The 24949-nt window shown below is 42.7% G+C and overlaps 1 protein-coding gene across 10 annotated transcripts in view; it reads right to left on the reverse strand.

Moving 5' to 3' along the window:
- The window catches only part of KIF1B (kinesin family member 1B), a 124467-nt gene that overhangs the window by 15558 nt on the left and 83960 nt on the right, over positions 1 to 24949 (reverse strand). For 8 of the 10 annotated variants that reach the window (XM_084875284.1, XM_084875280.1, XM_084875282.1 and 5 more), the window contains 12 exons: positions 24240 to 24488; positions 18626 to 18744; positions 17295 to 17380; positions 16836 to 16965; positions 16487 to 16649; positions 13641 to 13731; positions 11578 to 11696; positions 10904 to 10959; positions 8448 to 8556; positions 7080 to 7146; positions 5196 to 5280; positions 3918 to 4023 (listed from right to left, as the gene is read on the reverse strand). In XM_084875284.1, coding sequence (XP_084731410.1) covers positions 3918 to 4023; positions 5196 to 5280; positions 7080 to 7146; positions 8448 to 8556; positions 10904 to 10959; positions 11578 to 11696; positions 13641 to 13731; positions 16487 to 16649; positions 16836 to 16965; positions 17295 to 17380; positions 18626 to 18744; positions 24240 to 24488 — 1380 coding nt within the window. The remainder of the gene's footprint in view (positions 1 to 3917; positions 4024 to 5195; positions 5281 to 7079; positions 7147 to 8447; positions 8557 to 10903; positions 10960 to 11577; positions 11697 to 13640; positions 13732 to 16486; positions 16650 to 16835; positions 16966 to 17294; positions 17381 to 18625; positions 18745 to 24239; positions 24489 to 24949) is intronic. The other 2 variants (XM_084875276.1, XM_084875285.1) reach the window with 1 other exon arrangement.

Below are 24949 nucleotides of genomic sequence, written 5' to 3' on the forward strand. Positions count from 1 at the left end.
CCCTACTGGGGATGTGCCCGCAACCAAGGTACATGCCCTTGACCAGAATCAAACCTGGGACCTTTCAGTCCACAGGCTGACACTCTATCCACTGAGCCAAACCGGCTTCGGCTCTTCTTTTCTTTTTTGATGGTTTCTTTTCTTCTCTTCATTGATTAAGGTATTACATATGTGCCTTTATTCCTCAACTGCCCCTGCCCACATCCCCACTCATGCCCTCACCCCCCTGGTGTCTGTGTCCATTGGTTAGGCTTATATGCATGCATACAAGTGCTTTGGCTGATCTCTCTCCCTTAACCTCACCCTCTCCTACCTTCCCTCTGATTTTTGACGGCCTGATCAATGCTTCTCTGTCTCTGGATCCTGTGTTTGTTCATCAGTTTATGTTGTTCATTATATTCCACAAATAAGTGAGATCATGTGATGTTTATCTTTCCCTGACTGGCTTAGCATAATACTCTCCATGCTACTGCAAATGGTAAGAATTCCTTCTTTTTTACAGTAGCATAGTATTTCATTGTGTAGATGTAACACAGTTTTTTAATCCACTCATCTGCTGATGGGCATTTAGGTTGTTTCCAAATCTTAGCTATGGTAAATTGTGCTGTTATGAACATAGAGGCGCATATATCCTTTCTGATTGGTGTTTCTAGTTTCTTGGGATATAGAAGTACTCCTTACTCTCTCACATGCTAGTTAGTAGGATCAAGAAAGGCTCTACAAGGCCACCAAAGGAATGTAGACACAATTAACAAGACAAAGACGGAGATAACAAGGAGACAAAAATAGGACGGAAGCCTGCGCCACTATTTAGGTTTCATGACTTTTCAACAGAGGCAAAAGATTTCAATTTGTGTGAGAAAGCTTCTTCACATTTTTGTTTTCAGGTTGTTTTCATTTAACCTAAAGAGAACATTTCACTGGTAGCAACTTGGCTAACATAAAGGAATTTTTGATTCCACCTAAATCTTCGGGTATCGGGGAGGGTGGTTTTGCTTGGTGTGTAGGAGTTACTGCAGCACATTCTTTTGGAATACCCACCAAAGATGGCAGTTCTTGAGAGGTGGTGGTAAGAAATACAACCAACACTAGTAATGTCAACTGAATCAAGCTAATAAGAGAATTCAGAGTTAGAAACAAGGCTGAATCTTGAGACATATTTTCCTGTATGGCTCCTACAGTGGCTAGGAAATGATTTCAAGTGGATTTCCAGAAATGTCTGAATAAAGGCCCCGTGTGTGAGTGTGTGTGAGTGTGTGTGTGTGTGTGCGTCTCTCTTTTTAAAAAAACATTGAAACGTTTTAGGCTATACTGTCATGTATCATTTTTCTCTTCTCTAAATCAGAGAGAGAGAGAGAGAGATAGGAAAAATTTCATTCACTATTGAATCAGGATTTTTTCTATTCCAAAAGAGAAAATAAACAGATGAGATAAGCAGCCCTGACAGGAGAAAGAAAAAAGTTTAAAAATAAACAAAATATTTCTCACAGACTCAGCTACCCAAATAGTTAAATGGACCTCTACCCCCACACAGGACAAACACAAAGAAAAAAGTGAACGATTATGCAAAGCTACACACAGAGCAGCAAACCTTTCAAGCTTCTAACAGAGAGAAGACAAAGAGGAAAAACACAAAGCCTGAGGTTCTCTAGAAGTGAGGGGAGTGACATTCTATTTTGCAATGGAGGAGGGAACCTCGTGGGCATAAGAATAAAACGGACAGGCTTAGTAAATGGAATAGAAAATAATGAAAGACTACACAGCGTTGAGGAAGCCGTATGTGGAAGTGCACACACATCAGGAAGCCCTGGGCAAAACAGGCAGCACAGTCTCTCTCTATTCCAGGATGGCTTAGGTTTGGGTGGGGAAAACACAAAATTAAAATAGCAGTCAAAGCAACAGAAGACATCAAGCATCCTGATAAACTAGAATCTCTATGCGCAAAAAAGCAAACAGAAAATACCTAGGAATATCCTTATCAAGAAAGAGCCTGAAAAAACATAGAAAAAGCTTTTGTTAGTGCAGCAAAAGAAAAAAAAAAGGGGGGGGGGGGGAGGGAAAGGGGGAAAAAAAAGGAGAGAAAAGCAGAAGAAAATAAATATAAAAAAAAATAAAAAAGACAAATTTGCTGTTTAGCAAAGTGAATTCAAGTGGACAGACAATAACAGAGAACTCCGTGGGACACAATTTATAGAGGGGTTATAATGATACTAGGGGCCCGATGCACGAAATTCATGCACTCAGGGTGGTACTCCATCAGTCCGGCCTATGCCCTCTCACAGTCCGGGAGCCCTCGGGGATGTCCTACTACTGCAGAGGGGAGAAGGCGTGCCAGCCATGAGCTCGGCTTATAGCTGAGTGGCACTCCCCCTGTGGAAGCACACTGACCACCAGGGGCAGCTCCTGCATTGAGCGTCTGGCCCCTGGTGGTCAGTGCGCATCATAGCGACCGGTCATTCCCCCGTTTGGTCGATTTGCATATTAGCCTTTTATTATATAGAATGGGTCCCTCTCCCAGGCATTCCATTGCAGAAAATGCTGGGCAGAGGAGGGAATGTGGAGACTACCTCCATTAACACCCCTCTCGGAGGTGACTGAGTATAGGAATGGTAGGAGTTACTGTGGGAAACAAGTCAATTATGTAACATAAATGTAGGACTTGGAAGGAAATGAGCCATGGCCTTTGTGAGTCACACTCCACTACCAATGTATCAGAAGAGCCCTCTAACAGGCACACATGATACACCCAAATTGGAGTTCTGAAAGTTCAACTGAAAACATGAAATAGAAGCTCTTAACCAAACTCCATTTAGTAACTTACCGCATGATTTACATTCTCCATGTCCCTAAAGTATAAAGACTGATGCCCATTTCTCATTGACCATTTGAAACTAGAGATATCTCTCATCTCTCCAGACCACCTGCTCCAGAGAGGTGAGCTGCAAGCTTATCAAGTGTCAGTAATATCTGGTCCCAAACCTATTTATGTAGCTGCATTAATGTAATCATCTAATTTAATCAACTGATAGGCAAATCAATGAGACATTAGGACAAAGAGAATTTCTGTTTATTGTAAGTCAAAACTAAGTGTAAAAACTCGGTGGACTGTTTTGATAATGGTGAGTTGTACAAAAAAAAACCAGTTGTTTAAGTGTGGGTGCGATCAATGTGAAAGAGAGGGGAAATGATAAAATTTTACTGCTAAATGATAAAAAGTTTAAAAGATATGGCACTTATATTTTCTTTATAGGTTTCTAGTTCTTGCTCCTAAAGTAAAAGTCACAGATGATGAATTATGGATATGGTTTTGCAAGAAAGACAACCAGACATCCAATAAATGATCCTACAACAAATGAAAAGGCTCTGGCTTTATAGCAAGTGCTTGACAAATCAATGTACATTTATGTAGTTTAAATTTAAAAAAAAAAGTTTAAAGTGTGTATCTTTTCATTATTTTTTACTTTAGTCAACTTTTTAAGCTTCTATTGCGAAAGGTAAGCTGCTTTGGACAAAACCTAATCCGTCTCCAGCAGCTGACTTGCTGCGGGGCCCAGTCTTCCCCACAGCCCCTGCCAGCTACTCTCACGGCAATAGCAGAGGCTGGTTTCCCTTTCTCCCTCCTATGCAAACTGCAGCTCAAGGAAACAATGGGAAATTAATTCTGGCCCAAACTTTAATCCCGCTTTTTTCTATTGTCTTATTTTCCTTCTCCCTCTTCTAACATAGCTGTGAGCAAGTTTTCCAGGAACACACAAACACAGAGAAATCCTCTGCTTATTTGGGGGGAGCAGGGTGGGTAGGGGATGAAGTGAGAAGAGAATTAGTTTCTTCCGCTAAATAGAGTCACTAATGAATGCAGAATCTAACGGTGTACCACTCAGTCCCCGGGGGACTCAGCACCCCCCGTAGGTGCCCACCTGCTGGAGTTGTGGGAAGACTTCAGGTACTTGGCAGAGATGATATTTAGGGAGAGGATGGCGTCGATCGCGGCTTCATCCACCTCAGCCTTATTCCTGATCCGCCCTGAAAGAAATAGAGACACCAGAGCAGGGGTATATTTGAAAAAGAAAGCATCACTCTGCTCTATGTAATAATATTCCACAGAAAAATTAATTCTGAAAAAGCTTAACAACCACTGTCCCAGATAAGAGAGTATAATCTTCCTTCCAGGGGTTCTTAATCTCCTCCACAGACACCAAAGGGGAGGGCTTATGAATAGAATTCAAAATATCCATGAACTTTACCAGGGAAAAAATGACAATTTTATTTTCATGAACCTCTAACTGAAATTTGGGATTTTCTTCCATTATGAAGGGAGGGTACAAACCACAGAGTAATCAGCAGTACTATGAATTCATCCTCAGCAGAGATCACAGATGTTTTCATATCACACTAATGTAAAATATCTAGATATTCATCACTACTTTGAAATAGTAATTCAACCTGCTGCTTATTTAATGTATCAATAAAGAAGAGCTTAGGTTACACATTTTTTTTTAGTAGTTTAACAACTGGATTTCAACATTATATAGTTCCCCTTGTAAGCCCAAGTACTTTCTACATTTAAAACCCTAATTCTGAGGCTTCACTACTGCCAATGGGTTTCAGGCAATAGAAGGCTCAGAACCCCTGCCATGCATTCTAAAATTCATACTATTTGGCGAGTTTTCCCCTCTCACTACACCTTAGTTCAGTTTCTCTCCTCTGCCTATGGGGTGCTGGCCATATGCATATTACCCAGACTCCAGACTATCGTACTTAAAATGTTTCCTTGTGTGGAAAACAGAACAGAGCCCCTCTAATCGCTCTGGAACCTATTCTAGCCCTCTCTCACAAAGCTAACCCAGCCCTCTCGGATTCTTGTGTTGTGAGCTCTCTTATCACTGTCTGTTCTATTTTGGCATTTATTTATTGAACTGCTTTGTACATTTATATGTTGTCTCTTCAAGTGAAGGGAAAGCTCACAATGAGCAGAGACTTCCGGCACAGAACCATTCCGTGGTACCCGAGTAAAACAATGGTTAATCACGAATCCCTGACGGTGGAGCTGAGAGAAAGAGTAGCTTCAGGGTCGAGACGTCTGCATTCTCCGTGGGCCACACGCGGAGGCCAGCCTCCCACAGTTCCTGCGCCACCAGGAACAATGGGGTTTCCACAAAGCCCGGCTCTGTCCCCAGCCAATGGAGCCTACTCACCTACCACCAGCTCACGCACATCTTTCCAGTGGAGCTCGCTTCCCTTCTCGTGGACGATGGTCATTGTGATCCTTCGCTGGATGCCCTAGGGAATGGAGCAGGACTGGGATTTAGCTGGGACAAACTATTATTTCCTGTTTCTGGAATGTTTGGTGTGGCAGAGGGCAGGAAGGAGAGGTATGGAGAAAGAATGGAAATGCTACCAACACGGTTATTCTAAACAATGGGACACAGGTCAGGGACCCAGAAAGAGCCAGGTTCTGATATGGCTTTAAGAATGGACGCTTAGACCTAGTCAGTTTTGCTCAGTGGTTAGACAACCACTGTCTCTCTCTTCTTAAAAAATATATTTGTATTGATTTCAGAGAGGAAGAGAAACATCAATGATGAGAGAGAATCATTGATCAATTGCCCTTGCATGCCCCTTATAGGGGATTGAGACCGCAACCTTGACAAACCTGGGACATTTTAGTCTGCAGGCTGATACTCTCCACCGAGCCAAACCAGCTAGGGCAATGATTCTCTCTCATCACTGATGTTTCCCTCTCTCTTACCCTCTCCCTTCCTTTCTAAAATTAATATATATATATAGAATGGATGCTTGGAATGTATGTCCCAAAATATGAGATTCCCAGCTCCTCTGCCCATAGGGGTCAACCTACATTTCATGGCCAGGTTTTTCTCTCACTGAAACCTTTATCCTCTATCTTCAATAAGAACTTTTTGCTGTTGCCGAAACCGGTTTGGCTCAGTGGTGGAGCGTCGGTCTGTGGACTGAAAGGTCCCAGGTTCGATTCCGGTCAAGGGCATGTACCTTGGTTGCAGGCACATCCCCGGTGGGGGGTGTGCAAGAGGCAGCTGGTCGATGTTTCTCTCTCATTGACATTTCTGGCTCTCCATCTCTCTCCCTTCCTCTCTGTAAAATATCAACAAAATATATTAAAAAACAAACAAACAAAAAAACAACAACACTTTTCGCAGTGGAAGCAGTTCCCAAACATCATGAAATAAAAATTGTATAAAATGACATTGATGTTGCATGAATTATAATTCAATGAAGCAAAATCTTTTACCAATATAGCTCTTCTATTATTTATTTATTTATTTGAGGCCCAGTGCACAAAATTGTGCATGGGTGGGGTCCAGCTGGCAGGCCCAATGGGGCCAACTGAGCTAGGTCAGCTGGGGAAGGGGATGCGGGAGGTTAGCTGGCCAGCCAGCCCCCAATAGATGGGCAGAGGCTGACTGGGGACAGGGCTGGCCAGGGGAGGGGCTGCAGGCAGTTGGTGAGCCAACCCCACTCTCTGGTTGAACTCCTCAGTAGAACTCCCCATCAAGGGGACAATTTGCATATTAACTTTTTATTATATAGGATTATTTTTTTAAATGTATTTTTATTTTTATTGATTTCAGAGAGGAGGGGAGAGGGAGAGAGAGAGAGTGCAACATCAGTGATGAGAGAGAACCACTGATTGGCTACATCCTGCACACCCGCAACGCAGGCATGTGTCCTTGACCAGAATTGAACCCAGGACCTTTCAGTACGCAGGCCGACACTCTATCCACTGAGTCAAACCGGCTAGAGTTGTATAATATATTTATATGTAAAAGCTTATATATATATATATATATATATATATATATATATATACACACACACACACACACACACACACACACACACGCCAAAGTCTGAGGAAGAAATTAAAAACAAGCATATAAAAAAGAAAAATAAGAAAGAACAGGACAATGTCCCGCCACCTCCACATTCCTTAGAAATGGAGAGGAAAAGCAGAAAATCAGAGTTATGGTTCTTCTTCTAAACTTTTTTTTTTTTGTGTGTGTGTGTTTCCTCCTAGGTCTCCTTTGCCCCCTCATTAGTACCTGGTGAAGCAGGAATGTCCCCTGGCAGGGCAAGCCTGCTGTGTGGTCCACCACAGCTGGGATATACCTGTAACAACAGAAATGCACGGCAAAGAGTGAGACAGACACTCAAGCTGACGAGTGCTACTTCACCACAGGTCTTCCCTGGCTGCTGTCCCCTGCTGGTCTCTGCTTTACTAAACTCTGATCCATGTTTTCTCACCGTTCAGGCATTTAATTGCACGGTCATTCACATCCAATAAATGTTTCCACATGTCTACGTCTTTTTATCCTTACTAGACTTAAGTGCTCACAGGATAGTAATGTCTTTTGGCTCCATCCTAGCCCCTTGCATAACAGATATTCCATAAATAATGTATACTACAATAGGGAGTACAAGGAGAGAGGAGATCATTTCAAAGTCTACATCATGTTCCAAGAATCAGAAAGAAATTAACTCAGTCGAAAAAATTACTGTAACTACCTCTCCCTCACAATGCAAGCCATAATCACATGATGGATCTGTCTATGGGAAGTCACATTCCTTAAAGCAATGTCTCTACTGACAACTGCACACAGGATCGACAGCTGCAGACCTCACACATAGTGGGAACTCAGTAACTGTTTCATGGAGATGAACATGATGGTGGTGGTACTCAGCATTATACACAGAGGGTCATCAGGACTGCATTCATCCCCTACCCTCTACATTAATAACACAGCCCCTTGCCTCTATTTCAGGAGGGGGATCTTTTTGGTGTGTTTTTCCAAAAGCATTTTGAGAAAACGATAACTGGTACATTTACCACTTGCTCTAACAGCTCATACAGAGAAAGCAAGCTGATGCCCATCATTCTGATCTAGGACAATGGTCCTCAACTGGAGGTGGTTTTGGTCCCCTGGGGACGTTTGGCAATGTGCTACTGGCATTTAGTGGTTAGAAGCCAGGGTTGTGGCTAAATATCCTACAACACACAGGGCAGCCCCTGACATCGGAGAATTAATAGTGCCGCGGCTGAAAAATTCTGGTCTAGGGAAACACCGCCCTCACCCCCCTCGCTGAGATTATTAATGCAAGTCTTGACCATATCAGCAAAATGCTTCTCTCTTTGCTGCTGATAAAACTCACTATGTAGGCTGTCTTCCCTCCTAACAAAGTGCCAGGCGCTATGATCTTGCTGTTGCTAATAAGAAGGTAAGTTATTTCACTAAGTAGTCAGTTCTCTGACAAACATTCCATTGAAAGGACAATAGCAAGACTACCAACATTCAATTCGAAACTGGAATTTGAAAGTGATGATGATTCATGAACAACAATAGAGACTCAAAATTACATTTTCTCATTTTGAAAAACTTGACCTTATTTAAAGTTTAGAAAGTTGGACTTACTCTCCTGTAGGCTCCAGTTCGCTGATCTCAAACCAAACCAGGAGATCATACTTGCTCATGCTCTGGCCAAGGCTGGTTTTGCTCATGGTGTTTAACTTGGTGGCTGGAACTTTTAAAAAAGTTTTAGATACAGTCAAAATCTGATCCAAGTCTAGTTATTATAGTAAAGTATAAGCTTCTCTAATGTCAGGCTTCAAGGACACACTTGGGAAAGGCAACAAGAGTCGGGATAGATTTCAATGTGGAAGACCCAGAGAAACGCCAACATCAACTATGTCAGGACCTCTAAATTCAGAGGACAAGGAAAGGAAGAGTTAGCATCTTTCTCCCTCTCAAATTATCCAACGATAGAAAAACAAGTTTCACCGAAACAGGTTTGGCTCAGTGGTAGAGCGTTGGTCTGCGGACTGAAAGGTCCTGGGTTCGATCCCGGTCAAGGGCATGTACGTTGGTTGCGGGAACATCCCAGGAAGGGGGTGTGCAAGAGGCAGCCGGTCGATGTTTCTCTCTCATCGACGTTTCTAGCTATCTCTCTCCCTTCCTCTCTGTAAAAAAATCAGTAAAATATATTTAAAAAAAAAAAAAAAAAAGAAAAGAAAAGAAAGAAAACAAGTTTCGCCCTGGCTGGTCGCTCATTGGTTAGAACACTGGCCCTTGGATTGAAGGGTCAAGGGTTCAATTCTCCATCAAGGGCATGTACCTTGGCTGCAGGTTTAAGCCCTGCCCCAGTAGGAGCATGAGTAGGAGGCAACCAATTGATGTTTCTCTCTCACCAAGACGCTTGCGCTTTGTGGCAGGCAGAGCAGCAGCATCACGGGAGACAGACCATCCTCCAACGCAGTGGCTCCTGAACCTCCCTGTCCATGAGAGTCACCCGGGTTCTCAAAGATGCAGAGCCCAGGCCCCCCAGGCCAAGGAAACCACTATCTCTGGGGGTGGGACCCGGTCCTCTGAGAGGTTTGAAACTCCCCAGGTGATTACAATATGCAGACAAGTTTGGGAAGCACTGGTCTGATCTCTAAACACAGGATTCTGTAACTCTCTTGTTACACATTTTCTTCAGATTTAAATTTCATACTCTTAATTATACTGATGAAATACATTAACCAAAACCCAGTATTTCCAAGAATTTTAGATTCTACATAATGGGCATTTTGAGACACTGTGTAGAAACTCTAAACTCTGGCCATACAAAGAGGGTCCTCTGCTCAGAACATGGGAGAACTGGAGTGAGAGTCCAGTGACTGGGCATCGAATCATTGCCCAACCACTAAAGAGCCATGTGGCTGTGGCTGAGTCACTTAATCTCTGTGAGTCTGTCCCCTCATCTATAAAATGTAGATCAAAATATTCCGCCTGCTATCTCAGAAAGGCATTATGAGGATTCACGACAATGGATCAGATTGGGCTTTCTGAGTAGCACAGCGCTGTTCATACAGGTAGCCTGTTGGCACTGTCCACCCCGTTGACTGAGTTGGTGACGCGAGTAAAGAGGAAAATAGGGTTAATGCTTCTGACAATCATCCAAGGGTCAGGAAGCAAAACCAGAAGCATTAAAAATCCAACCCAAAAACATGTACTAGTAAAAATCTTTACAAATACTCTTATTGCAAAGACACCAAACAAACAAATATAAGGAGCCCTACTCCCAGGGTGAAGTGAAAAAGGTACAAGTAGACAGGGTGCTTCCTGAAATCTCTCTTGTCAGTCAGTTCAAGTAGCAGAGAGGTCGGTGTTTCACACAGAAAGCCAGGCTCTAGGACAAGCCCCTGAGCTATGACATCTAGGCAGAGCTAATTTACCTACTAACCATCTCGTTTAGGTACCCTCTCGCTCTGGCAGCTGGGAACTGGCAGAAAGAGAAGAGGCGGCAGGGGGTCCGCCCCATCCTGGAAGGTGGCAGCAGCAGAGGATGCAAGCACACTGGCGTGCTCAGAAAATGTGTCCAACGCATGCACATTCACATAGCCAGACACGAGAAATCGAATCAGCTCGATCTTTCTCTCATGGTCTGAAGGCAGGATGGAGATGAGGAGGACAGGGGAGGAGAATGAGCACAGGGAGGGGTGGGAATGTGGGCAATGAGGAAAAAGAATGAAAATAAACAAAGAAAAGTCAAAACATGATAAGTGAACATGCAGGATAAATTTAGTATGCAAAATACCCAGGCCCGACAGTTATGGGGAGTTACGTACGAAGCGGAGAGATTTGGGAACAGGGAGCTTATGAAAATTGACAATAAGACCAGAGAACTGGCAGGAATAGAGTCCTATTGTTTCTCACTGCTCATTTTAAGTCAGGAGCCAAGAATTCCAGTTCTGGCTAGATACAAGAATATGTAAGGATACACAGAAAAGGAGCAGGAATTTGAATATGATCTTTGTCGGAGGAGTCATTCAGAGTAAGAGATGTACTCACACACAGAACATCATGCAGAGCACGCAGCTAGAGCTCACCTGGCTTGGAGAGCGGCATGGGCGGAGGGAAGAACCTTCGAGACGGCTGAGGAGGACTGTGAAGGAAGGAAGACCACATTCTTAAGATAAAGAGTCCCATGTAGCTGATAATGGCATCTTTAAGTACCCTCTAGACACAGATGGCTTGTACTTCCAGCTCCAGTATAGTATCAGATACCACACATAACTCCACAGTGTATAACTGAGGCTAAGACATTTTAATAAAAGTCCCCATCTAAGTCTTAGCTAATAAATGAAGCAGGAAAGTTGTTCTGTTACCACTGATACTCTGCCATCATCCTAGAGTCCCCGTTTAGAACTTTTTGCTTCATAGAGTTCTGGGCCTTTAGGGCCAATTATACACAATTTCATGGTATAGCCTGTCACTTCAACTTTCAGTCCTATTCAAATCTCTCCCTACAAAAAGATGGTACTCAAGACCACCTGGGCAAAATTCAATGTGCTCTGCCTACAACTAGTGATTAGGCGGGTAGGAAAAAAGGTGGTGAAGTTTCTAAAAGAGAAAACATCAAGTAACATAAAACTGTTATTTAGTTATCTTAATCCCTCAAAAGATTTCCTCCTTTCCAGCAAGTGATAACAACAACAACGATGATGATGATGATGATGATGATAATAATATCAACAGAAATATGTGCTCATCTGGCCCAAACCTGTTCAGATCCTGTCCTTGCAGGTGAAGTGGGTGCTGCTGATAATGCCCGAAGACTTCAAATACTATCGGCTTGGTTTTGATGTACTCCACAAACGACTCAGTGACCTCCACTGCAATCTAGTAAGGAAGAAAGCCAAACCAGGTTAGGGAAAGATTTATTATAAGACGAGACATTTTGGCTGCAATGGGAACTTGAGCACTTTAGAGCTGGGTATGTGCTGGGTATCTCCCTCTGCACGCCTCCCACAAGAGAAGCTGGGGCTCCTCTCTGGTTTTCATTCTGGGGTAACTGTACTGAGCTGCAGGCATGTGAGACCCTCCGCCATCTGCCTGAACCATCTCTGCCCCCCGGCTGCTCTCCATACACTTGTTTCCACTTAATCCAACTCAACCGCTCTCTCCTGTTCCGCCCTTAGCTGGCCCGGCTGCAGCCCTGCCTGGAGGCCTCCCACACCTCCGTGCCGCTAAGTCATTCCTAGACTTCGAGGCTCAACCCAAACAGTGACAACAGGAAGGAAACAGGGCTGTTCCCCACGTGCCAGGTACAATGCCAAGTCTGACCCACCTTTCCTTATTTATACTCCATTCTCCGAGAAGTGCCCTCACCTCCTTTCCACACCCAAACATCCACACCCAACAAAAAAAGTAACTCCAAGTATCTCTCCGTTCATGGAAATAACTTTGCCTTCTCCGGACTCCACTGCATTTAGTAAGTGCCTTTCTGATGTCTCTAGATTGTGTTACTGAAATAAGCATCTATTTCCCTATCGGAATTGTGAGCTCTTCAGGAACGGCTCATCTGTGACTCTCCTGTGCATCCCCAGAGTGCCAGGCACAGTCCTGTGCGCAGCAGCCAATGTTTACTGGATACATGCATGCCCATGTTTCTACAGCTAACCAAAAAAAGAAAAGTGTTTTGTGTTTGCTGGTTCCACTTCTGGAGCTGTTGTTTCCCTTCGTACTTTAGAAAGTAGGTATGCCAACAAGAGAATGAGAGGCTGTCTCGTGTAGTAGTGAAGACCTTGGAGCCAGAGCGACGTTTCTGTGTGTTCAAACCCCATCTCCACCTCTCCCTAGCTTTGTAGCCGAGGTGAGTGGCTTTAACTGCTCTGCGCCTCAGTTATCACAGCTCTAACACGGGGATTATGACCATCTATGGCAGAAAGGTGAGGATTAGGTGAATTAAGACATGAAAAAGCACTCTCAACAGAGACTGACACAAAATAAGCTCTCAGGGAATGCTGGCTATAGTGAAGAGGATGATGCCTTGAGAACAGTTATAGTGAATCTTCCTAGAGGAGATGGAAGGTCTATTCTCTCTCTCTCTCTCTCTCTCTCTCTCTCTCTTTCTCTCTCTCTCTCTCTCTGTCTGTCTTTTAATTGCTCATTTTATTTTTAATTTTTAAAAATCTAATAAATCTTTTTTATTCAGATTATTACAATTGTTCCTCTTTTTCCCCACATAGCTCCCCTCCACCCGGTTCCCACCCCACCCTCTGCCCTTACCCCCCACCCCCAGTGTCCTCATCCATAGGTGTATGAATTTTGTCCAGTGAAGATCTATTCTCTTACTCCACATATGAAAGAGCTGTAAGGGGCATTAATGGATCATCACAGTATCAATTGCAAGGAATACAACCTGAATCTTAGTTACAAAGGTATTGAATAGTTTTTATCTTATTTGCAACTGAACAATGTTAAGTACCTTACAGTTTAAGGACAATAAATATATCAGCTTTAACAAAACTCATACTAAAATGCTTACTTTTCTCTGAAGGAAACACTGAAAACTACATTCCCAGTGATGGGAGGTTTTATTGGCAGATGAACCTGGGCAGGACTCCCGGCCCTCGGTACCTCACAGAAGGCCAGCGGCTCTGTCCTGGAGGAGGGCTCACTGCTCTGGCCACTCCCTCCACTGTCTATTCTCCCAGATTCCCTCGCACAGCCACACAGCCGCTCTGAGAAAGCCCAAGGGAGCCCACACATGCCTGCCTCACACCAGCCACTTCAAGGTACCACACACCCGCAATACATCTGGCAAAAAGTCACGTCACTTACATTCTGCACATGGTAAAAGCCCAGAGGACTTCCTCTGCCGTTGTTTTTGAGGGGTTCAGTGGAGAATGCTTCATCATGGCGATGCAAAAAGCTTAATGGAAAGATAAGAACGAGAATGTTTCATTAGTGGTTTCATCAGGATCTATGTGGTAACAGCTCAACTTAGATGGTATGGAAACCGCCTACTTAAACAGAGTTAAATTGAGCGAGTTATTTACATATCCTTGTCAAGACATTTTCCATATCACTCAGATAATATTTTACACTTTATTTCAAAAATGATTAAAAATTATCTGACCCTGACCACGTAGCTATGTGGATGCATATGCAAGAATGCATTAGAGAGCAGGGAGAGTGAATTCAGTGAACTCCTGTTCCTTTGTGGTTTTTCACTGAGAATAAAAATTATGAAGTTGTTTTGTGTAGAAAAGATTTGGCAGGTTGAGGCTTCTACATGGTAATACTACAGCCTGTGGAGGGCGTACTAGCCTAGGAGACTCTCAGACCAGCTGTGAGTAGATGCAGATGCCACCTCTTGCAAAGAGTCTGTCCTGACTCATGGAAATAGTTCTGTGTCCCCACAGCACTAGAAATGTATGTTCTCAATAGTGATGATTTCACTGTTTGTAATAATGTATTGATATGCCTGTCTGCCCAAAAGACAGTGAGTGTCTCCCGCAGGGCTTGAGATATATAAGATACTCCTGAAATATCTGTTGAATCAGCAGGCTATGTTTATTTGTTCTCACAAATAGTGAGGTTTTATTTTTCTCTCTCCCTCCCTATTATAAGTCTGAAACAAAAATAGAAGAACTAAAGCATCCTCAATACAAGGATTTAGTACGGGACAGAAATATGCATCAAAAGGACATCCCACATTGTCCTAGCCCAGTGGTTGGCAAACTGCGGCTCGCGTGCCACGTGCGGCTCGCAAGCCACAATTTGCCACTCTGTTGACTAATGAGTTTGCTGACCACTGGGATAGGGGCTTAATCACAAGGAACAACAGCCTGTAATTAATGGAATCAAGAGTCGGTTTGGTTCAGAGGATAGAGCGGCGACCCATGGACTGAAGGATTTGGGCTTAATTCCTCCGTTGCAGGCTCGATCCCCAGCTTTGGTGGGGGCTCATGTGGGAGGCAACCAGTCAAGGTGTCTCTCTCACATCCATGTTTCTCTCTCTGTCTCGTGTCCTCCCTTCCACTCTCTCTAAAAGTCAATGGAAAAATATCCTCGAGTGAGGATTAGAGAAAAAAGAACATCTCACACTCTCCCAAGAAAAAAGGGAAAAAGAATGCTGTGAATAGGGGTGGAGAGAGAAGGACAAGGAACTCCTTGCTTCCCACATTTGTTCACTGAGCCTGAGGACTATGCATGGTACCCACCAGAGGTGGGTGACCTCTGATCTGTACTCATCCGATGCTCTGCTTGGAACAGGTGCAACCATCCTGGGGCTCCACATGAGCGACAGGTGAAGCCTACAGCTGTGTCTTCCCTATGCAGCCAAGTGAGAGTTCATAAAAACTCAAAAAGGATCTGGTCTTCTCTCAATGTGAGTTAATCTGCCCTTTCCCCCAGAGCTAACGCCAGGTGCTCATGCTGCTCTTTCTAGTAGGTTTTAGGACAAAAGTCAACATACCACTGTCATTTCAGACATCCGTTAACCAAGTAGGTTTTTTCCATAAAATACATCAGTTGCCTAATTAGAATAGTGAAAGTTCAAAAGAATTGATTCAAGTAGGCAACTCCATCCCACTCCAAATTTGTAGCTGTTAGTGAAAATATGTTAAGTGGGCAAAACCAATACTAGATGGATAATATTTTAAAGATTATTGGAGGCTTACTATGTTGTAGCCACATTTAATCCAGGACTTGGCTAAATGCTATGTAAAAGCAATGCTTTGTAACTGCATCAGGGACCCTGGGAAGGCCACAAAATGCGGGATGGCAGGCTCTGAGGCGGCCTTTTGGCGGCACCTGGGCTTCATTCTCGAGTGGCCCTTCCACACACCGCAAAGATACATTGACGCTTGGCGGTATTAAAACTTAAGATTCTCAATAAAAGTGTTTTCCTAGGGAGGTTGTGAGAAGAAAGCACTTAGAATATAGACTCAAGAGGGTTAAGGAGAGAAAAAGCTTATAAGTGGAAGAGAAATGAAACCTGTCACATTATCTCTACATACTACCTTTTCTTTTTCAATTGATGTAAAATATTACTGTTCATTATGTTACTTAAATTTTCTTTCCCCCAAATATTAAATAGGCATAATTGGTGACTAAATTATTCATTGTTTTAAGGGAGGGAGAATGGGGACAGAGGCAGAAAGAGGAGAGAAACACTGATGTGAGAGAGACACATTTATTGGTTGCCTTCCACATGCATCCAGACCATGGGCAGGGATCAAACCTGCAATCCAGATATGTGCCCTTGACCAGGAATAGAACCTGTGACTCTCTGGTCCACAGTTCAACGCTGTAACCACCGAGCAATGCGGGTCAGGGTGAGATTTGTTTATTAATACATTTCAGCATGAAGAGCATTAAAAAGACTAACAAATAGGTGTGTCTGGATCAGACCCTATATTTCTAGCAGAGAGCGATGGCCCACAATAGAATCTTTTAGCGGGAGGCGTGGCCACACCCCTTCCCACAATGAACTCTGTTTCATTCCATTGTAGGTTCCTGGTTCTTACTCCCATCTTGAGGGAAGAAAGCATTTTATTTCAGAGACCGGTAGTTGTCATTTCTCAGGAGTGTCAGGGTCTCACAAACATAAAACAGTCTACAGAGCACAAAGGACGGCATCGGGCGGACAGCTGAGCAGGCAGAGCGAAGGGACGGCTTACTTGAACTGACAGAAGATGTCTGCGTACTCCGGGAGGATCCCGCTGGCCTGCAACACGGTCACACGGAAAGTGAAGGCACTGCCCAGTTTCAGGTGGTTGCCAATCTCTTCAGAAAACCCTTCCATGACCATCTTCCCATCCAGCAAAGTGCTCGACTTCAAATCTAAAGAGGGTCAAACACACACATACCTGGCTCAAACAATGCACAGACCACCCTTCAATGAGGAGAGAGCAGGACATTCTTTCCATTCCTAGAGAATGACAGTGACTATCTCATTGGTCAATGCAACTGTCAATATGTTTCCCTCTTTGAAAATGTCCCCAATCACAGTAAACTGTGTCTACATACCCAAGTCATTCATTCGATTGATTTCTTCTGGAGGACTGATGACCTCAGAACTCTGACCCTGTCCTTCCACAATCCTCAGCTCTTCCAAGGACAGGCCAGAACGAGTCATTGCAACGGAAGAAAAGTCACTCTGAAATCAAGGCAGGGGGGTTAGATGAAGTACTGCCATAATACATTTCCCCCAGTTTCCTTTCTTTTGTTCATTTGCCTAATGACTAATAGTGACTGTAAAATTATGTGGATTAGAGCTGCCTTTAAAAAGGCAATATAAATATTGGGCCTTTACCCTTACAGTTGTAATTTTTAGAAATGTCCCATATCCTATCAAACACCCTGTGGTTTCCTATACTTTTTAGTTGTAGGTAAAAGAATTGCTCTTCTCCAGTGCTGAACATCCTTTTTATAAACCTGACTACTTCTCCTTCCATTAGATTTTCCTCTTCAGGAAAGGTTTCTCACCTGATTAAAGTACTCGTTATCAAAAGATATTTTAGCAGTTCCTGACTGTCGAATTCCAGAGCCATAATCAGGGGCTTCTTCATCCGCTAGGCAGGGAAAAATAAAAAGAAAGAAAGAAAGAGAAAAGCAAAGAGTACATATGAGGCAGAGGGGGACGACTCTTACTGGATTATAAAATAAATAACGAAGTAGTGGAGCCTTAGGTTCTGAGAACTTTGATATAAGAGGAGATGCCAAAGGACATGTCCTTTTGCTTAAGAAGGAGAAAATGAGACCTAAGCAGTAAAGTCACAAGGGCTGCTTCCAACTCTACTCAGGTAACCTTACCTATCCCCTTAGCTCAAATGAGCAAAAAATCAGCTTTATTCTCGGTATTGTTTACATGCCATATCTAAAATACTGATCTCTTCACTTGGCAAGGTTATAGTCAATAATACTCAATACATATTTCAAAATACTACACTGTACTTGTCAAGACTTCAACAATAGTGAATATGTCATAGATTTCCATGGGTAAAGGTGAAAGGTCACAGCATAGCATTTAGAAATTAAAACAGAAAAATTACAAGAAATGGCCACATTCTTCCTCAGAAGGCAGGCTGGATCATGGAGAAGCATCAGATTTTCAATCCATGTCTCTCTCTATATAAAAGCTTAAGCGATCAGTTGACTGGCCAACCACAAGGGGGCAGATGCTCAACATAGAAGTTGTTGAGTTGTGGTAACTTGGCAGCTGCGGTTCTTGAGTGATGCACCCAGAACCAGAGAGGAGGGAGCCCGATTTTGGGGTGCGTCACCCAAGAGCTATCTATCCTCTCGCTTTGGGACCCCTTTGGGGGATGTTGGAGGTGGTTTTGGCCCAATCCCTGCAGGCCAGGCCAAGAGACCCCACCAGTGCACGAATCCATGCACTGGGCCTCTAGTTACAAATAATAGCCAAAGGACAGAAAGGCCTAGAAGTACCCTTAGAGAAAATTAGGCAAAAAAAAAAAAAAAAAGTAAGTACTGAAAGTCCTTAGTTACTTCTGGGGCAGTTAATACACATTATTTAAATGCAAATGACTTTTATCAAGTTAATCCAAGAGTTGTCTTTCATGTTAAAGAAAATCCCTTTATCCCATTATTCCAAAATAGCAGTAGCTCAGACTAAATAGAATCTATTTTTGATACTTAGTAACAACAGTTAGAAAGGAAGCAATAAAGGCTTTCTCCAAGACAAACAAAACCGCACTGCAGTCTGTACGTGCAGCTGCAGCGTGACCCTGCAGAACGGGCCTGCTCCGTTTCTAAACACAGAGTCCACAGCTCTGCTTCAGAAGAGGGTCACCTACCTGCAATGGCCTGGACCGCCACCCGCAGAAATCCCCGCACTTCACCCTTCTCGCTGACAATGGCCACCCTGTGGATCAGGGGCACGGGATACAGCAGATTGCTCAGGTATACAAAGGCCCTAGAGAATGAAACCGGAGACACATCTGAGCATCCCACCGAGAGAGAAGCTGGCTGTCAGATTTATTGAAAATACCTTTGTGAAACTGAGCTGGCTTTTAGGCTCTGTCTGAAGGATACCTCTCTCTGCTCTGTATTCTCAGGCTACCTCTAATTCTTTCTTAGCACAGATAATACCTAAACCAATGCAAATGCTTGGTAACAGCTGACAGAGACCAATTTACACCAAATTAGTCACGCCCTATAAAAATCACTACTGTAGGTAGAAGAGTAACAATTGGAAGCAGACTTTTAAGATACTGGTCTATCAATAGTGCTAAGGGTGGGGTCAAGGGAGCCCAGTAAAGAGCTAAGCCTTTTAATGTAAGGAATTATAAAGAGGTTTGTTTTGTTTTTCCTGATAAAACAGAAACCAGGAGACGAAAAAGGCAGAAGAATGTGACTGAAATACAGTTAATAGGTCTAAAATAGATTTCAAGTCACAGTGTTATGGGTCTTTATCTTTACTCTAAGAAATGACTATTATCTTTAGGCAGGGTTACAACACATATGGGTGGAAAGGCTATGTAGCCAGAAGTTTTTGAGTAGCCAGCTTATAGGAAACTCTGGATGGGAATCAAGATAAATGGCCAGGTTGAAGGCAGCTAAAGGCTGCTTTTTTACTCCTAGGTCCAAAACCTAATTCAGAAATGCATATACAAAGGTAAGTTACAGACCTCACATTTTCTATTTCAAAGAAACTGGCAAAGTCCGATTTGTATTCTTTTTCCTTTTTTCATCATTTTGTATCTACTGATTTTATTTTTATGTACTAAAAACTGGTGACCACAAAACTTGACAGTGTTTATTTCCATTAGTGAATGGAAAATAGCATCTAGTTCCTACTGTTACTCCTGCCTTCCCACTTGGTACATGCTGATCTCTGAACATAAGACAAGACAAAGAGTAAACATTTACATCAAGAAATGAAACAACTAAACGTGACACATATGTCTGCTTGCTTTTATTTCTGCTCTGAAAAATCTACTTTAAAACAAAGAGAAAAGGAAGATGAGTGTATTTGTGGGATTTCAACTCAAAGTAATGAAAACAATTCTGAAAATAGAAAAAATACAACACAGAAAAACAAATGTTAAAACTTTAAGAGCATAAATGAAAAATGAATGAAAAGTATAACAAAATAACAGCAAGTGAACATTAAACCAGATCTAAGGATGTCTACTTCCCTTTCAGTCTGCTCCAAAGGTGGGGGAGGGCAAAGCTCAGAAACAGAGGGTTAAAGCTTTGTTGCACAAAAAATTAAAAACTGAAAAGTCCTCTTAAAAAATTACAAACAAGACTCTCAAACATCAACTATGTGACAGAAATTAAAGACTAAGAATGTGGAATAAGGAACCATATAGATAGCTTCACTTCCAAGTCAGTGTACATACAGGATGATACTCATCATCTCTTAATGGCATTCCTGCCAGACGTGCCCACTCTCAAAGCCTTGGCCATAAAGAGCCATCACATGTTCATCTCTTGCCTGGAGTCCTCTCTGAACTCCACTACCAACCTCATGCCTTTAATTCCACATCTGAGGTCTGATCTCAAATACCAGTCTCTCATGATAGGTCCCCCCAATGTTATATGATCTCAGTAACACATGATTCCACCATTGCTTAGGATTTACATTTCTTTATGTATGTGATTATTTAACTTGTCTGTCTCATCCACCAGACTGTAGGAACCATGTCTGGTCTTGCTGGCCACTGGTGGGTGATCAAACATCTATCTAAATATATAAGTAAATGGGAAGAGGAATTGTCCTGTTTTTAAGTACAGGTAGAAGATTTTCCAGAAAAATGGCTTCCACCAGAGAGAGAAGCAAAGCCATCCAACTTTATACCATGTTGATTTTTCCAAGCCTTACTCACAATGAACAATGACTACATAGAACATGTTTAGATTCTTAACTCAAGTTGTATGGTCATCTTTTTATACTTAAAAATAGCTACTCAAAAACAGGAACTCCTGTTTTTTACTTTAAAAATGCTTACCACTTGAAGGCACAGCATATCATGTTCACACACGCACATTATATAAAGTACGGTTTGAGCACACATTAAACACAGGACTCTCCTTTCTGCCTATGGCAATGGCTATCCCAAATGTGGAAGAACGGAAGCATTGTTATAGATGTCTCCTTTTAGAGAAATCTGTAATTCTATGTGAGTGGCAGTCAGTATCAATGCTGTATAAAAACTCAATGAATATTTTGAACTGGTATTTTAATAATTACTCCATATTCTTGAAAGCCCTTATACTCTGACCTAGCAGACTGAAGGAGAACAGGAATGAAAGAGGGAAAGATAAAAGATATATTAGCAGAAAGTTCTATGAAGTTATATAAAAAAAGTAAACAAATTTTGTCAACATAAAGATAAGAAAACTCAACATGATTATGGTTCTAGTTACAGAAAGAATGTCAATTCAGGTAATTAGATCACAGAATAACCATCCTTGGCTCACTTTTAACCCAGAAAAGTAGGTAAAATAAACTACATGTCATCCCAAATTATGATGGATGATTCATAATATCCAAGCATGCCATAAGAGAATAGCTAAAGGGACAAGCTCTTTTTATTTTTCATATAAAAATTTACTGGAGGCAGCCAAAGAACAAAACTTACAAATGGAATTTCACAAGAAACCGGAAATTTCAAAAAGTGAATTGTATTTGCGATTACACGCCAATAGAGAAACCCAATCCTGAGTCACAGAGCAGGGAGAAGTTCCTCCCCATGCATGCACAATGACCGTTGTAAACTAGGGGATGTTGCACTTTATAAATGGTTTGCAGATGAGAAATGCAGGCAAGAGAGAAAATAAAGAACTATCCCTCACTTTACTGACTGCTGTGATTTCACTTCCTCCTCTAACCGCTTCTTGCAGGCCAAAGTTGGTTTTTTAAAGAGCCTTAAGGCCTTTACAGAGCCTCAAGTTTTAGGACCTGGGAACCCAAACAAGTGAAAGGTCCATTCCTGAGCCATAGCTCCATAGAGATTCCGTTTGAAAATCAAAGTAGACTTCACTGCTTTCTATCTTCACTTAAATCTGATACGACTGAAATGAATAAAACTATAGAAAAAATACATATATATCTTAAGCCAGTAAATTTCACATTAAATGGGCTTGTGACTTGAGTTTTCTAAACAATTGGCTCACAATACAAATGCTTTTGGGTAGCACTCTTAACCAGGATTTTGCCAGTGTGGATGGCAGAATCTGAAAGAACCCTAACTCTCGGGCTCTCTGAGAATCCAACAGGCCTCAGTCTAAGTAGCTTGTCCGAAGCTAGGACCCAGGTTCCTCCTGACAATCCGATCAGTGTTCTTCCCATTCCTCACTGCGCAGCGGTGCAGAACTTAAGTGAGCGGAGTTAGAAGCTGAGCAACTGGCACCAGGACCGAGCTGCTTGTGGACAGAAACTTGGTTCTGTCCGAACTTCTGACCCTCTTAGTGGAGGAGGGAAATGTGTTGAAGGACACACGTAGCCATAAAGTACAGAAAGCATCCTGGACCCATTATTGGTACACAGAATGGCCTTTCTCAATCGTAAAATAGCCGAAACCGGTTTGGCTCAATGGATAGAGCATCGGCTTGGGGACTGAAAGGTCCCAGGTTCGATTCCGGTCAAGGGCATGTACCTTGGTTGCGGGCATATCCCCAGTAGGGGATGTGCAAGGGGCAGCTGATCGATGATGACTCTCTCTCATCCATGTTTCTAACTCTCTCTCTCTCTCTCCCTCCCTCTCTGTACAAAATCAATAAAATATTTAAAAAATAAATAAATAAAAGAGCTTCTCTGAAATTCTTAGCATCTATTCCTGGCAATTTGCCAGTAGAAAACAAGATTCATGACTACATAATCCCTTTATTCCTGGGTAAACTGAGTAAATGTCTCCTCACTACTGTTAACCCCTGAGACTAACAACAGTCATAATTCAGACTTTCATTTCCATCAGAAAGCTTTCATTTTCCCTCTTTCCATAATATTTATTTATTTATTTTTTAATATTTTATTGATTTTGTACAGAGAGGAAGGGAGAGAGATAGAGAGTTAGAAACATCGATGAGAGAGAGTCATCGATCAGCTGCCTCTTGCACACCCCCTACTGGGGATATGCCCGCAACCAAAGTACATGCCCTTGACCGGAATCGAACCCGGGTCCCTTCAGTCCCCAAGCCGACGCTCTATCCATTGAGCCAAACCGGTTTTGGCCCTCTTTCCATAATAGGGATTATCTCCTATGCTATTTATTTAGCTCTCACCAACCAACCACCACCACACTATGAACTAAATGATAGAACCTTATGTTTCTATTGGGTCAGGAGACTCACTACACTTTCATTTGTAGGTAACTGGTGCTTACCCATTTAATACTGAAATTCTGAAAGTGTTTAACAATACGTGGTTCTAATCAACCATTAAAGTTAAACTTATACCTTAAAACCTGGACATGCTTTTTGGCTAATCCAGTGTGTGCTGCTCCGTTGAGTTTGTGATTAAAATTACTTCAGCATGAAGACTGGATAGAGACAAAGACACCAGTATTAGGAGCAAGGGCAGGGGCTCTGCATCGCGGACAGATGGAGCCAGAGACAATGCCTCAGTTTGGTGAATTAAACTTAACACAAAGCAGTCTCATGTACTGGTGAACAAGTATCCATTGTTGATGGTGCCAACAGATAATTTTATGAGATTCGTCATCACAAAGCCTATAGGTGAAAGTTTGGCAGAAGCCAAAGATCTATAGATAGGCTCAGTGAAACTGGCCACAGAAAGGCATCTGTTTTAGATGAAAAGGAAATGTCGTGTTCTTGATTCCTTTTTGGACTCACAGACAAGGCAAAAAGTAGAACCTAGTACTACTCCTGTTTCATTTTTGTCCTCTTGATTCCTGCTGATGCCACAAGTCAGTTAGCCTAATGTTGGCTTTCTTGGCTCTCTTTCTCAAGTTGTCACCTATGCTTCCTTACTCGCATTCCTACAAAAAGGAAACATTACTAGATCACAGTACCATTCTCCAACCCTGCAACCTGGCTTTAATCACTTCCTCCTCTGGGATTTCCTCCTCCACAATATTACCGGGCAAGGGAAAACGAGGGGTCCTCCAGGGAGATCAGAGATGGGGACTCTTTCTCCTCCCAAGGGCCATTCGGATATTTATACCATCATTTGGGGGCCATTCAAAATTACCAAATTAGCCTGCTATCTTCGGTCAAACATTTATTAACCCACCCCTAAAGCCTTGGCAGGGCCAGATCAAATGATTTCTTGGGCCTTATGTGGCCTGCTGCACCAAGTAGACCCAATACCTTACAAACACTAGCCAGATCAGCATGTCATGAATTGAACTGGCTAAAGCAAGGTCATCCAAAATTGCACAAGGAGCCTCTTTAGAGCAAGAGCTGGTCCCTTTTGGCCTTTCTCACAGTAACCTCACCAACCTTCCCACTAAAATGAACCATGGGGATCGGTCGTAAAACGGGTCATGCCCGTCACTGAAGAGATCTGATCCCTCCTCCGTCCCTGCGTCAGAGCCGGTGTCATCCACGAACGCCTCATCATCAAAATCCTCCATCTCATCTTGCTGCTCGTCAGCCAGCTCAGTGATGTCGGAATCAGCCGTGGAAAAAGTGGGGGAGGGTGTGCGGTCGGCAAGGCGCTCATTCACACAGCCATGGAAAATGGGGGAGCTAGACACCAGGTAAGACGCGGATTGACACAGCCAAGGAGAGAGGAATAGATGGTTAAACAGGAAGCTACAGGTGCCAACAGCACAGAACCCGCTGAGGAATCAACACAATAAAAGCAAGTGGAAAAGCAAAAGGATAAAATAGGCATAAGTCATCTGGCTCAGGTGAAAGGGAACAAGGACTGATCCTTAGAATAAGAAAGCAAAGGAAACACATGAGTAGAATATCCCAGGTCAATAATGTGCTCCGGAACGTTTTTATTCTCCGGTTACACAAAAGTTCAGCAAACAGGCCTCAAAAGAGCCACTCAATATTAGGCAGAATAATAAGGCCTACATTTTTATTCCAATTCCGATGTCATCTGGGAGCAGAAAACAAAATGGATGAACTGTATATAGCAAAGCAAGGATGTGCCTTGCATGGGTAAACGTCTAGCCAATTGGTCTCTTCAAAAACAGTCC

The sequence above is a fragment of the Pipistrellus hanaki genome (genome assembly GCF_964339955.1).
Source record: "Pipistrellus hanaki genome assembly, chromosome: 2".
NCBI lineage: Eukaryota > Metazoa > Chordata > Mammalia > Chiroptera > Vespertilionidae > Pipistrellus > Pipistrellus hanaki.